At 44.8% G+C, this 14478-nt stretch overlaps 1 protein-coding gene across 2 annotated transcripts in view; it reads left to right on the top strand.

Annotated features, from left to right (window-relative positions):
- Window positions 1-5469: 5469 nt before the first annotated feature.
- Window positions 5470-14478, top strand: part of LOC144669450 (growth factor receptor-bound protein 2-like) — a 35062-nt gene continuing 26053 nt past the window's right edge. Inside the window, exon 1 of one of the 2 annotated variants that reach the window (XM_078531891.1) lies at window positions 5470-5709. In XM_078531891.1, coding sequence (XP_078388017.1) covers window positions 5632-5709 — 78 coding nt within the window. In that variant the 5' untranslated portion in view covers window positions 5470-5631. The remainder of the gene's footprint in view (window positions 5710-14478) is intronic. The other variant, XM_078531892.1, reaches the window with a different exon arrangement.

Genomic DNA, 14478 nt, shown 5'->3' with positions numbered 1-14478 from the left:
ATTGAACAACTTCTCCTTTAACTCCTCTCACAAGTTCCAAATAAAAGATGTTGCTTTGGGAACCTAGATGGGTCCCAGCTATGCCTGTGTTTTTGTGGGATATATGGAACATTCTTTGTTCTAGTTCTAATCTGTTCCCCTCCATCGACGCAGTTTCCTTCTCTCGCCCCACTCTGAAAAATGTCATTAACTTTGCTTCCCATTTCCACCCTTCTCTCACCTTCACGTGATTCATCTCCAACTCTGCCCTTCTTTTCCTCAACTTCTATCTCCTTATCTGAGGATAGACTGTTGATTAATATCTATTGTAAACCCACTGATTCTCACAGCTACCTTGACTAGACATGCTCCCACCCTGCTTCCTATAAGGACTCTATTCTCCCAGTGTTTCTGTACCCAACCATACCAAAAGGAGAATTGTTTCTGTCTCTGTCGCATCTATTCAGATGATGTAACCTTTCATACTAATGTTTTATTTTTAATTCTTTCACAGGATGTGGACATTGCTGGCTAGGCCAGTATTTATTGCCCATCCCTAATATACCTTGAGAAAGTGGCGGTGAGCTGCCTGCTTGAATCGCTGCAGTCCATATGGTGTAGGTGCATCCACAGTGCTGTTAGGGAGGGAGTTCCAGGATTTTGACCCAGTGACAGTGAAGGAATGGAGATATATTTCTAAGTCAGGATGGTGTGTGGCTTAGAGGGGAACTTGCAGGTGGTGGTGTTCCCATGCATCAGCTGCCCTTCTCTTTCTAGGTAGTAGAGGGTTTGTAAGGTGTTACAAACCTGCTGCCATTGTGCGTCGGTGGTGGAGTGAGTGAATGTTGAAGGTGGTGGATGGGGCGCCAAACAAGCGGGCTGCTTTGTTCTGGATGGTGTCAAGCTTCTTGAGTGTTGTTGGAGCTGCACTCATCCAGGCTTGCAATGTATCTTCCTTTTTCTGCAACCAAGGATACCTCTCCACTGTGGTTGACAGGACCCTCAATGGTGTTCATCCCTTTCCTTGCATATCCACCCTCGTCTCTTTCCCCAACCTTTTCTCCCAGGACCATTATAATGTTCCCTTGTCCTCACTTTCCCACTCCACCAGCTCCACATTCAATAGATCATGAGTATTGTTGAAATAAGACACATGCTGTCAATTGCTTTTGCCTTGCATTCACCAGGACAGACACAAGAATATCAAATCTGTCCTAATGTGTGCAAGATGAAAAGCTTTGACAGCCTGTCTGTTATTTCAGCAACTCTCAACAAAATCATCCTCCACCACTTATGCCGCTTCCAGCGTGATACCACCACCAAACAAATCTTCCCTCCCCACCACCCCCCCTCCCATTATTCTGAAAGGACTGTTCTTGCCACGAGACCACTTCTCAATTACCCCTCCCCTTCCCACTGTGTCTTCCCATGCAGGTGTAGGGGGTGCAACCCCCGCCCTTTTACCTCCTCCCTTCCCGCCATCCAGCGATTGAAATATCCTCCCAGGTGAAGCAGTGACTTACTTCTTTCAATTGAGTATTCTGCATTCGCTGCGCACAATGTAGTCTCCTCTACAATGGGGAGGCCAAATGCAGATTGGACGACTGCTTTGCAGAACACCTCTGTTCAGTCCGCACACTTGACCCCCAATTTCCTGTCGCCCGTCACTTTAATTCTCTGTGCCCCTCCCATTCTGACCTCTCTGTCCTTGACCTCTTACAGTATTCCAATGAAGCTCGAGGAATTGCAGCTCATCTTTCGTTTTAGTATTTTACAACCTTCCGGATTCAATACTAAATTCAACAATTTCAGATCAAAACCTCTGACCCCTCAGAGAGCAGATGTTAGTAAGTAGCTATTGTTGTTTAAACATCCTGTAAACCATCTATTATTTCTTTACTCTAGGGGGTCAAATTAATTTCTGGTGATATTGGATCAGAAGCCAATCTATATCACTCCTCATTTTATTCACATCAAAGTCACTTGACTATGACCCCTTCATTATGATCAAAGATGTGACTCTTTCCTTTGGAGCAGTGAAGGTAAGAAGGACATTTAATAATTTTTCAAGAAATATCCTTACATGACAACTGTTTAAAATTATATTGTTGGCTGTGAAACACTTTAGAAGTCCTCAGGTGTCAGCTGTGGCTTGGTGGATAGCACTCTTGCCTCTGAGTCAGGATGTTGTGAGTTTAAGCTCAACTCCAGAGCCTTGAGCACATAATCCAGGCTGACAATCCCTGTGCAATACAGAGAGAGTGCTGCGGAGGTGCTGTCTTTTGGACCCAGCACTAAACCGAGATCCTCTACCTTGCAAGTGGATGTAAAAGATTCCACCACACTGTTTTTAAGAGCAGGGGAGTTCTCCTCAGTGTCCTGGTCAATATAGTTCAGCAAAAATGGATTGGAAACAGCTTCCTGAAGTAAAATCAGTGTTAGGACAGTGGGAGGCATTCAAAGAAGAGATAGGAAGGGTTCAGAATAAATATATTCTCAGAATTAAAACGGATGCAACTCCCAAATCTAGATACCCCTCTCAGAGATGTCGGCTTTCAGATGAGATGTTAAACAAGGACACCGTCTTATGATGTAAAAGATCCCATGACACTATTGGAAGAAGAGTTCTCCCCGGGGCCCTGGGGACAATATTTATCCCTCAGCCAACGTCACAAGAACAGATTGCCATTTGTGGGAGTTTACTGTGTGCAAATTAGCTGCTTTGTTTCCTGCCTTACGAAAGCGATTATGCTTCAAAAAGTGCTTCTTGGCCTTAAAGCACTTTGGTTGTGAAAGGTGCTATAGAAATGCAAGTTCTTTCTGTTTACCAATACATAGATCGATTCATTGGCTTCTATTCAGGTATAATGCATTTCTGTGTGTGTCCTCTCCCTTCTTGTTTTAAGGCTTGCGAAAGGAAATTGACTGTGTGTGCACTCATCTCGATCAGTGGGTTATTGCAGTAATGATAGGTAAGTGGCACCAAGCAAATTATATAGCTCTTTGATGCTGACAGACTCTATAATCAAGTTTATTGCTAAAAATCCGTAATTATCTTTCTGTCTCACAGAGAACAAACACAGCTCATTTTCATTTCTTTTCTAATCCTTACTTCCCCCCGGGTTACATTTCTTTCTTTCTTTAGACCTCCAGGGTCATTTCCTGATTGAAATGATGGGGAAAGGCGTTATTCTCTGGAACCTTCTCCCAGTGGCGTGCGAGGCTGCTGCTGCTGCTACTAGTTATGAGTTTCTCCCCTCCTCTACCTCACTGCAGCGCTTTGCCATGATGTTGGAAGCCCTTACACACCTAGGACTACTGACTATTACACCCTCACGCTGGCCATTACACTAGTGTGAACCTTGGCAATGGGCTTTTTGACTCTGGGGTCCTCGCAGCCTCATTATGTCTAATAATGTCCAAACATGCGTCGTATCCCAACAGTTGTCACTGGATCCTTTGCTTAAATCTATTCCTCTTTCCCTTGTTCCGGATTCCATGGCATTTGTCCAGGAGGAGATCAATGTGAAGGCGCTGGGGGGAGTGCAGAAAAGATTCACCAGAATGGTTCCAGTCATGAGGAACTTCAGTTGTGAAGATAGATTGGAGGAGTTGGGACTGTTTTCCTTGGAGAAGAGAAGGTTGAGGGGAGATTTGATAAGAGGTGTTCAAAATCATGAGGGGACTGGACAGAGTAGATAGGGTGAGACCTATCGCGATAGAATCCAGAATAAGAGGGCACAGGTTTAAAGGAATTAGCAAAAGAAGCAAAAGTGACATGAGGTTAAACATTTTTCAGGCAGGGGGTGGTTGGGTCTGGAATGCACTGCCTGAGATCATGGTGGAGACATTCAATCGAGATATTCAAGAGGGAATGAGACGGTTATTTGAAAAGGAAGAATGTGCAGGGTTACGGGAAGAAGGCGGGGGAATGGCACTAGGTGAATTGCTCATACGAATGTACAAATTAGGAGCAGGAGTGAGGCCACTCGGCCCTTCGAGCCTGCTCCACCATTCAATAAGATCATGGCTGATCTGATTGTAACCTCAACTTCACATTCCTACCTACCCCCGATAACCTTTCATCCCCCTTGCTTATCAAGAATCTACCTCTGCCCTCAAAATATTCCTCAAGGACTCTGTCTCAACCACCTATTGAAGAAGAGAGTTCCAAAGTCCCACAACCCTCTGAGAGTAAAAGTTTTTCCTCGTCTCTGTCCTAAATGGGTGACCCCTTATTTTGAAACAATGACGCCCGAGTTCTATATTCTCCCACAAGAGGAAACATCCTCTCCACATCCATCCTGTCAAGTCCCCTCAGGATCTTATATGTTTCAATCAAGTCGCCTCTTACTCTTCTAAACTCCAATGGATACAAGCCTTTCCTCAAAAAATAACCCTCCCATTCCAGGTATTAGTCTGGTACACCTTCTCTGAACTGCTTCTAATGTATTTACATCCTTCTTTAAATAAGGTGAATAATACTGTACACAGTACTCCAAATGTGATCTCATCAATGCCCTGTATAACTGAAGCATAACCTCCCTATCCTTGTATTCAATTCCCCCCCCCGCAATAAATGATAATATTCTATTAGCTTTCCCAATTACTCGCTGATAGCTGGTTTCCCCCAACCAGATGAAATAGTTTCTTTCTATCTAGCCTTTCACATCCCTTTTATCACGTTAGACACATCAATCAGATCATCCCTCAATATTCTGAACTCAAGGGAATGAAAACCAAGTTTAAGCAATATGCTGTCATAATTTAACCCTTCCAGCCCCAGTATCGTTCTGGCGAATCTATGCTGCACTTCCCTCCGAGGTGCAATGTTCCTTTAAGTGGGGGGGTGGGGGGGGATTAGTCTGCAGTTAAAATTGATCGGGTTTTTTTGGTGCAGCTTTGCCTGCAACCTCCTCCTTTAAGTGAAACCTCACACGGTGCAATAGTTGAGCAACACAGGAAACAGCCTGCACTTAAATCTTTGAATGCGAAGAAAAAGCTACCACCAAAAAGATAAGTAGTTTTCTGAGTATCGGGTTTTGACAGTGGACTGGAATTCCACAGATCGACAAGGGGAGATTCCCGTGTCTGCCCAATGCAGACCAGTACTGTGTGAGCCCTGCTTCAAGAGTTGAAACTTGCTTCAGTGAGTGCAGGGAGTGGTGCAGTGAGTGACTCCCCTTTGCTGAACCTCTGCGTTAAGCGTTTTAGGTTGTGGTTTTCCTGGAGTGCAAGAAGAAATGAGCCCCGACCTTTTTTTTAAAGTTACCTTTTGACGAATAGCAGACAAGGGTGGTGGGGTTTGTGCTCGACATTTCCCTCTATACCGGCTGCCTTGTGGTTTCATTAGGAGCTTTAAGAAATGCAAAAAAAAAAAACCATCTGGAACCTTCCGTGAGCTGAAGTTCAAACATCGTCGAGACAGGTTTCTTGTATCTTTTCTCTGCCCCCTGCTCCCTCCCACCCTCTCACCCCTCCACCACTTCCCCTCCCTCCCTCCCTCCCTCCCCCCCTCCTTTTCTCCTACTGCGCACATACGCCACGCACTCACTCCTGAAGCTGCTCAATCAAAGGAGTTTCCTTCCCATTTTTTTTTTCGTTTTTAAAGCCTTTTGGTCAGTTTCGGACTAGCGAGGCTCCGGCGAGGGAATGGAGGCTGTGGCCAAGTACGAGTTCAACGGAGCTGGAGAGGACGAGCTGAGCTTCAAGAAAGACGACATCCTTAAGGTACGGCCAACTTTTGTCTCTGTTCACGAGCCGACTCTCTGACATCCTGTGCGAGGTCACAGCGCTGTGCAGCACTCCGAACGGTTCAACATTTTAAAGCGGGTTTAAACCTAGCTCCCAGCAAGAAGCCCGACAAGAGAATAAAGCTGGGGTTTCCGTCAACTCACCAGTAACTCCTCTCATTTACCCTGTAACCAGCCACTTGGTCATTAGCCAGGGCTGGAATGTTCTGGACAAATACCTGGCGGTGAAGGACAAAGAATTTTTTTTTTAAAAAAGGACAAAAAAAGAGAACAAAAGTTAAGGATCTTCGAACTGAGAGATTAATCGCCAACACTGGCGGTGAGCTCCCCGGGTTTTGGTCTGAGGCACCAGGTCACCCCTCCATTTCCTTTCTCTGGGATTAAATTTGGGGATCTATGCCAGGCCGACAAGACCCCCCCCACCCCGCTCCGAGGGTTAGAGAGGGAGCGATTTACACCTGGGCGGGTGGGAGAGGGGGCCCATTTCTCATTTCTGTGCACTGACTCTCCCAGCAGTGTGGGTCTCAAGAGAGGACAGAAACACAATCCACTATCTCTCTCGGCACTCGCTCCTAAAGTCTGGGCAATTGAGGAAGGTTTGGAGGGGCTACTGGTGTCCACTAAGCAGTCAGCCTGGTGGAACTCTGAGGCTTTAAGTGAGATGGGGAGGCACAAACATTTCCAGTACAACCATCTTCTTACGTTTAGCCGTTCAATTGTCATTTTGTTAATTGCCAATTAAGATGACAATATTGATCATCAATAGGAGTTTTTCAAAGGGACGCCAGCAATAATCTGTAATTTATAACTAACTTGAAGAAATTTAACAAATTAAACCAAAATATTGTTCCTGCTGTTGATCACAGACGCCAGGCACCCACTGCCACAGTCTCCCTCTAAAAAGTGACTATAGGGTAAATGTCGTGCTGTAGGGTAAATGTTGAGCTCCATGTAGGGAATTCAGGGAATGTGGAGGGGAGAATCAGGCTACATCTCTCTCTCTCTCTCTGTCTGATCAGGGCTCCCTGCCTGTGTTGCACCCCTCAGGTCATAGTTTGTTCTGGTGAACACTTCACCTTTTGCTAAGGTAATTAGTCATAATCCACAAAGGACCATAGGTACCTCTCTCCATTAGAGAGAGACAATTGGTTAGATATAATGTTAGGAGCACCGCTCTGTAAGCGTGGGGCAAGGCGGGGAGGCAAAGCTCCATGAACCACCACAGCCGGTCTGCGCATTGAGCCCAAGCCGCTGGCATCATTGTTCATCAGCCATCGAGCCAACTGAGCTAACCAAGTCCCTGTGAACGCTGCAAGGCAAGGTGTAAACACGCCTGAATCTGGCACAGAGGCTGCTGCCTGGGGTAGTAATGGTTTTGATTATAAGTGAAACTTTGCCCAGTTTGCAAACTGATGTCAAACTTCATTTTAGTTTCCACAAGGGTGTGTTTTTGTGTCCCCGAGAACAGCAATTCTGATTTAAAGAGGGTTCTTTTGCTGTTCTGAATCAGTCTTGTTCCTTCACCCTCTCCCCCAGCCCCACTTTTTTCAATCTCATGTTTAACGCCCTTCCTGCAGCCCTTGCTGGTTCCTCTCTGTCTTATCCTTGCCTTCCACATTGCAACCCCTGAGCAGTGAGGCAGACCGAGTGTTTGACTACGGAGGCCATCATGGTCAGGCTCCATCCTGCTCTTACCGGCCGACTGAGTTTCCAGCTACCGTCACTCGATGGTGATCAGGAACAGGAGACCTGGATGGAGATTGGGCAGAGAAATCCTGGCGATTGGAGCCGAGACATCAGAGCTGCGCACAATTCAGCAACAAAACTCCCCCAGGCAGCAGCCTCTGTGCCAGATACTGGTATGTTTACAACTTGCCTTGCAGCATTCACAGGGACTTGGTTAGCTCAGTTGGCTCGATGGCTGATGAACAACGATGCCAACAGCTTGGGCTCAATGCGCAGACCGGCTGTGGTGGTTCATGGAGCCTTGTGTCTTCGCCTCACCCCATTAGGGGGTACACTAGCATTCTCCATTTCGCTCCATTGACGATGCCACTGTTGGGATTAAGACAATTTGGAGAAGGTCATTCAGCCATGAATAATTTCAAGGATCCTTCTTGAAGTCATGATTTGCTTTTACAAACCCAGACCCTATCTGGAGTTCGGTATTGAGCATTATCAGAGGGGAGGCTTGTGGGGTCGGTGGGGAGGGGGCTGGGTGGAGGGGGTGGGAGGAAAGCCAGAACTGGAAAGCTGCAAGTTCTCAGTTTAAAACATGGGCTGTTTCACCCAATCCCAATCCGAGATCCCTAAGGATTCTGTTAAGGGTGAGTTACTTAACAACTTGCATTTATATTGCGCCTTCAACATAGTAAAACACCCCAAGGCCCTTCACCAGAACATCAGCGAGCAAACATTTGACAACAAGCTACATGAGGATGTATTAGGATAAGTGACTAAAAGCTTGGTCAAGCAGGTGGATTTTAAGGAGTGTCTTAAAGGAGGAGAGAGGGATGGAGAAGTTTAGGGAGGGAATTCCAGAGTTTAGGACCCAGGCAGCTGAAGACATGGCCACCAATGGTGGGGTGATGAAAATAGGTTATAATCAAGAGGAGTGCAGAGTTCTCAGAAGGTGGTAGGGTTGGAGAAGATTACAGAGATAGAGAGGGGCAAGGCCATGGGCGGATTGGAAAATAAGGATGAGAATTTTAAAATTGAGGTGTTGTCAGCCTGGGAGCCAATGTAGGTTCAGTGAGCACAAGGGTAATGGGTGACTGGGGTGAGTTAGGACATGGACAGCAGAGTTCTGAATTAGTGTGAAGTTACAGAGAGTGATGGGAGGTTTGCCAGGTCGGCATTGGAATGGATGAGTGGAGATGACAACGATGTAGACAAGAGCTTAAATAGGAGGCCTATTGTTAGCCTCAAAACTGGCTGGCAATCCGAAGTGCTTTGGAGGGGGAGGGCGATGACAGACAGTTGGCAACAGGAGAAGCCATCAGCCAATGCATCAGAGCTGCAGAAGAGAGACTTGATTAGGTTATCTTCATTAGACTTGAACATGAGATTCCAAAATTCCTCTAAGAGGGCATTAGAGCAGTGAAGAAATTACAGTCATTTAAAAACGAAGTGATTAAAATGCTTTTAAGTCTAAGATGGTATTTTATAAATGGTATGTTTTATTTATAAAACTACACCATTTACTTAAAGCTCAAAGCCAATTCAGGAAGCTGAACAGATCTTAATAAGAGTCCCATGAAGTCAGAGTGCAGAATGTTTTACAATCTACTAAAAGTTCTTGAATTTCTGACAAACCCACTTTGACGACCATGTATAAATTGGCAGAGGTTTAAAATCAACATCTGCAGTCTGGTTTGAGATGTAGAGCAGATTGTCGATAGCGTAAGAAATGTGCAATTGAAATGCCTTGCACTTATTTACATTTATTTTCCTGTCATTTAAAAGATGCTGAGGTGTTGACGATCAAGAGTAAATATAACCAGTCAGAGTTACACAGGGATGGAACAATGTCCAGTCATGGGACACAGGACCCCTAGTTAGATACTGAGCAGCCATTTAACAACAGGTATGCTTCCATCAGGTGTGGCTCACTGAGTAGCACTCTTATCTCTGAGTCAGAAGGTTGTGGGTTCAAATCCCGCTCCGGAGACTTGAGCACAAAACCCTCAGCTGACACTCTTGGACAGGACTGAGGGGGTGCTGCACTGTCAGAGATGCTGCCTTTCGCATGAGATGTTAAACAAAGGCCTTGTCTCAGTTACTGTGGGAATTTTCTTTGTAATTTCCAGTCTAAAGCACATTTTGCTGAAAAATTCACTTTGAGTTGCAGGTTCTGAAAGGCTCTCAGTGTGTGAGAGTGGAGAGCGGAAAGTGGTGTGGTTAAGCCCCACCAGACTGCCAGCAACTTGGGACTGAACAAACCCACTTTATTGTTTCATTATCACTCGTTGAACTGATGTCCTATAATTCGATTTTGTAATTTCTTAACTCCAAATGGTGATCGTATACTGAAATACCTTCAGTAAGACAGAATGGTTGGAAGACCAGTTAATCTGCCTTTAGTGATGTTAATGAGGAAGAAAAATTGGCCTCAGGATACCAGCGAGGACACCCCCTGCTTTTCTTTGCATAGTGTTATGGCATTTTTAACATCCACCTGAATAGTCCTTGGTTTATTCTGTCTGACCTGAAAGGTGGCCCTTCCAACTGCAGCACTCCCTCAGCACTGACCCTTTGACAGTGCAGCACTCCCTCAGCACTGACCCTTTGACAGTGCAGCACTCCCTCAGCACTGACCCTTTGACAGTGCAGCACTCCCTCAGCACTGACCCTTTGACAGTGCAGCACTCCCTCAGCACTGACCCTCCGACAGTGTAGCACTCCCTCAGTACTAACCCTCCGACAGTGCAGCACTCCCTCAGTACTGACCCTCTGACAGTGTAGCACTCCCTCAGTACTAACCCTCCGACAGTGCAGCACTCCCTCAGTACTGACCCTCTGACAGTGTAGCACTCCCTCAGTACTAACCCTCTGACAGTGCAGTGCTCCCACAGTACTAACCCTCTGACAGTGTAGCACTCCCTCAGTACTAACCCTCCGACAGTGCAGCACTCCCTCAGTACTGACCCTCTGACAGTGTAGCACTCCCTCAGTTCTGCCCCTCCGACAGTACAGAATTCCCTCAGTACTAACCCTCCGACAGTGCAGCACTCCCTCAGTACTGACCCTCTGACAGTGTAGCACTCCCTCAGTACTGACCACCTGACAGTGCAGCAGTCCCTCAGTACTGACCTTCCGACAGTGCGGCACTCCCTCAGGACTGACCCTCGGACAGTGCAGCTTTCCCTCAGTACTGACCCTCCGACAGTGCAGCGCTCCCTCAGTACTGACCCTCCGACAGTGCAGCGCTCCCTCAGTACTGACCCTCCGACAGTGCAGCGCTCCCTCAGTACTGACCCTCCGACAGTGCAGCGCTCCCTCAGTACTGACCCTCCGACAGTGCAGCGCTCCCTCAGTACTGACCCTCCGACAGTGCAGCGCTCCCTCAGTACTGACCCTCTGACAGTGCAGCGCTCCCTCAGTATTGCACTGGGAGTGTCAGTGTGGATTATTGACTCAAGTGCTGGAGTGGGATTTGCACCCACTACCTTCTAATTCAGATGTCAGAGTACTATCCACTTAACCACAGCAAAGCCTAAAGAAGTAGACTCAAAATATCCAAAATAAACGGTTAAAATCTTCATCCTTTGGAAGAGCTGAGATTTCTCACAGAGTTTTGACAAATGCTCATTGATCACAGTGACCTCAATGTTTATAATCCACTCAGAATTCTCCATCTCGGTGACAGCAGCAAAACGCACCTTCATGCACATCCATCGGTTTTCCTCCCATGCGAGTGATTGAGATATGGATTAAGTTATGACAGGGCAGTGTCGGCTGTAGTTTCCCTGTAACTACCCGATTTTCTATATCAGCCTATGTTCAGGGCTGTTTTGAGTTGTCTTTTTTGGAAGAGGTTCCTTCGGCTTTCTGGTGTTTCCGCTATTTCCCGTTAGTGCTGTTCCACTTAACGCACGTGCGTTTATTTTTTAAATATTTGGATAAAGCCATTCAGGTGAACTTTCTCTCAGATATTCACTCCTTTCTTGCGCAGTTCCCTATCTAAGCCACACGGTATTAGACTGGGGAGTGGGCTTTGAGAACGAGTTTGGAGGTTTCCTTAGTGACACCAGCCTTGTCCTGGGACTGATTGCAACTCACTTTTCAAATGTGCTTAAGATATAGGAGGAGGAGGCCATTCAGCCCTTCAAGCCTCCTCTGCCATTCAATAAGATCAAGGCTAATCTTCTACTTCAACTCCACCTTCCCACATTATCCACCTATCTCTTGATTCCCTTGTGATCTAAAAACCCATCGGTTTCTGTCTTGAATATATTCAGTGAATATATTCAATCCACCGCTCTCTGGGCTGGAGAATTCCAAAGATCCATAAACCTTTCTCCTCATCTCAATCTGAAATTGCCAGCCCATTATTCTAAGACTGTAACCACCCCCACCCCCCCACAACCTCACCCTAGACTCCCAGCCAAAAGAAACATCCTCCCCAGCACCTACCCTGTCAAGCCGGATAAAAATTTTATATGTTTCAATAGTCACCTTTCGTTCTGCTAAATTTCAGAGAATATCGGCCCATTCTACTCAATTTCTCCTCAAAGGACACCCTCCTCTCGAATCAGTCAAGTGAACCTCTGTTACACTCCCAACAAGGCTAATATACCCTCCCTGAGGGCAGGAAAAGCAAGAAAGACTTGCATTTACATAGTGCCTTTCACTTCCATCGGAAGTTTCAGAGCACTTTACAGCCAACGCAGCACTTTTGAAGTATAGTCACTGATTTAATGTGGGAAACGTGGCAGCCAATTTTCACACAGCAAGATCCCACAAACAGCAATGTGATAATGGCCAGATAATCTGTTTCTGTGATTAAAAACAGAAAATGCTGGAAAAACTCAGCAGGTCTGGCAGCATCTGTGGAGAGAGAAACAGAGTTAACGTTTCGAGTCCGTATGACCCTTCTTCAGAGCTGAAGAGAAGTTGAAATGTGATGGATTTTATACTGTTTAAGAGGGGGTGGAGCAGGTGGAACAAAACAAAAAGTCAGGGACAGGTGGGAGCTCAGGAGAGATTGACAAAGATGTCATGGACAGGAGCATCTGCAGTATTTTGCTTTTATCTGTTTCTGTGATGTTGATTGAAGGATAAATATTGTCCAGGACACCGGGGGGGATAACTTCACTGCTCTTCTTCAAAATAGTGGCCATGGGGCCTTTTACATTAACCCAAGCAAACAGATAGGGCCTCAGTTTAATGTTTCATCTGAAAAACAAGACCAAAACCATACACGGTTCTCCAGGTGTGGTCTGACCAAGGCCCTATGCAATTGTATTAAGACTTCTTCACTCTTATACTCCGATTCCTTTGTAATAAATTTTTAATATGTAATTTGCCATCCTAATTGCTTGCTGTATCTGCGTATTACATTTCTGTGATTCATGTACAAGGACATCCAATTGCTCACCATTTAAAAATATTTTGCTGCCTTATTTTTTCTTCCTATGTCGATAACTTCACGTTATCCCACTTTATATCTGCAATCACTTAAGCTGTCCGTATCCCTTTGCAGCCTCTTTGCATCCTCCTCACGGCTCACTTTCCCACCTAACTTTGTATTGTCAGCAAACTTGGATATATCACTCTTTCCCCCCACGTAAGCCATTGAAAGCCATTGATATAGATTGTAAATAGCCAAAGCTCAAGTACCGACCCTTGCAGGATGCCATTAGTTACATCCTGCCAACCTGAAAATTACCCGTTTATTCCTACTCTCTGTTTTCTGTCCATTAACCATTGTCTAGCCATGCTAATATATTACACCCCAATTCTATGAATCCTAATATCGTGTAATAACACCCATTGTGTGACACCTTATTGAATGCTTTTTGAAAATACAAATACACTACAACCATTGGTTCCCCTTTAATTATACTGCTAGATATAACCTCAAAAATTCTAATAGGTTCGTCAAATCCAATTTCCCTTTTATAAATGCTGCCAAATAATATCATGATTTTTAAAAATGTTTCATTATCACATCCCTAATAATTGATTCTGGTTTTGTTCCCCACTATTGATGTTCAGTAACTAGCCTATAATTCCCCGTTTCTCTCTCCCTCCTTTCTTGAATAGCGGGGTTACATTTGCTCCCTCCTAATCCTTGGGAACTGTTCTAGAATCTAGGAGATTCTTGAAGATCAAAACCAATGCATCCATTATCTCTCTGGCCACCTCTTTTAAAACCTTAGGGATGTAGGTCCAAGGATTTGTCGACTTTAAGTCCATTAACTTCTCTAGTACTATTTCTTGACTAATAATCATATCATTAAATTCCACATTTCACTAAATCATTGGTTCCCCACTCTTTCCAGAAGTTATGCCTTCTAATGTGGAGACAGATACAAAGTATTTATTTAATGTCTCTGCCATTTCTTTATTCTCCATTATCATTGTCCCTGTCTCTACCTGGAAGGGACCCACATTTACTTCTGCTACTATCTTCCTTTTTACATACCTATAGAAACTTTTATAATTTGTTTTTTGCTCATTATCTCTCATATTCTATTTTTAATCAATTTCCTGATCATCCTTTGCTGAATTCTAAAACCCTCCCAATCCTCAGACTTACTTCTCTTTTTGATAACTGTACAAACTTTTTTCTTAAATCTAATACTATCTTTATCTTCTATTGTTAGCCACAATTGGACCAATTTTCCGGTGGAGTTTTATTCTTTAAGGCAATGTATATTTATTGCAAATTATGAATGTTTGCCACTTCCTATCTACTGTCATATCATTTGATATTGTTTCCCAATCGGCCTTCGCAAACCCATTCCTCATATCTATGTAGTATGCTCTGTTCAGATTTTGGACTTAACGATATCACTCCCATCCCCAATATAAAATTCTATTATAATATGATCACTATTCTCTAGCGGCTCCTTACTACAAGGTTATTAATTAATTCCTTTTCATTAGCACTTCCACTGGTGTCTGAGTGAATGTGGTGCTGTTGGTAAGTTACATCGTTAGATTTTGCAATATTCAATTGGTGACTGAACAACAATTGGATTTATTGCAGTTAAGAAGAACTTTATAGCCCAGCTTCTGT

This window comes from Cetorhinus maximus, chromosome 29 (genome assembly GCF_964194155.1).
Source record: "Cetorhinus maximus chromosome 29, sCetMax3.hap1.1, whole genome shotgun sequence".
In the NCBI taxonomy this organism is placed as follows: Eukaryota; Metazoa; Chordata; class Chondrichthyes; order Lamniformes; family Cetorhinidae; genus Cetorhinus; species Cetorhinus maximus.
This window is presented reverse-complemented; position numbering and strand designations above follow the sequence as displayed.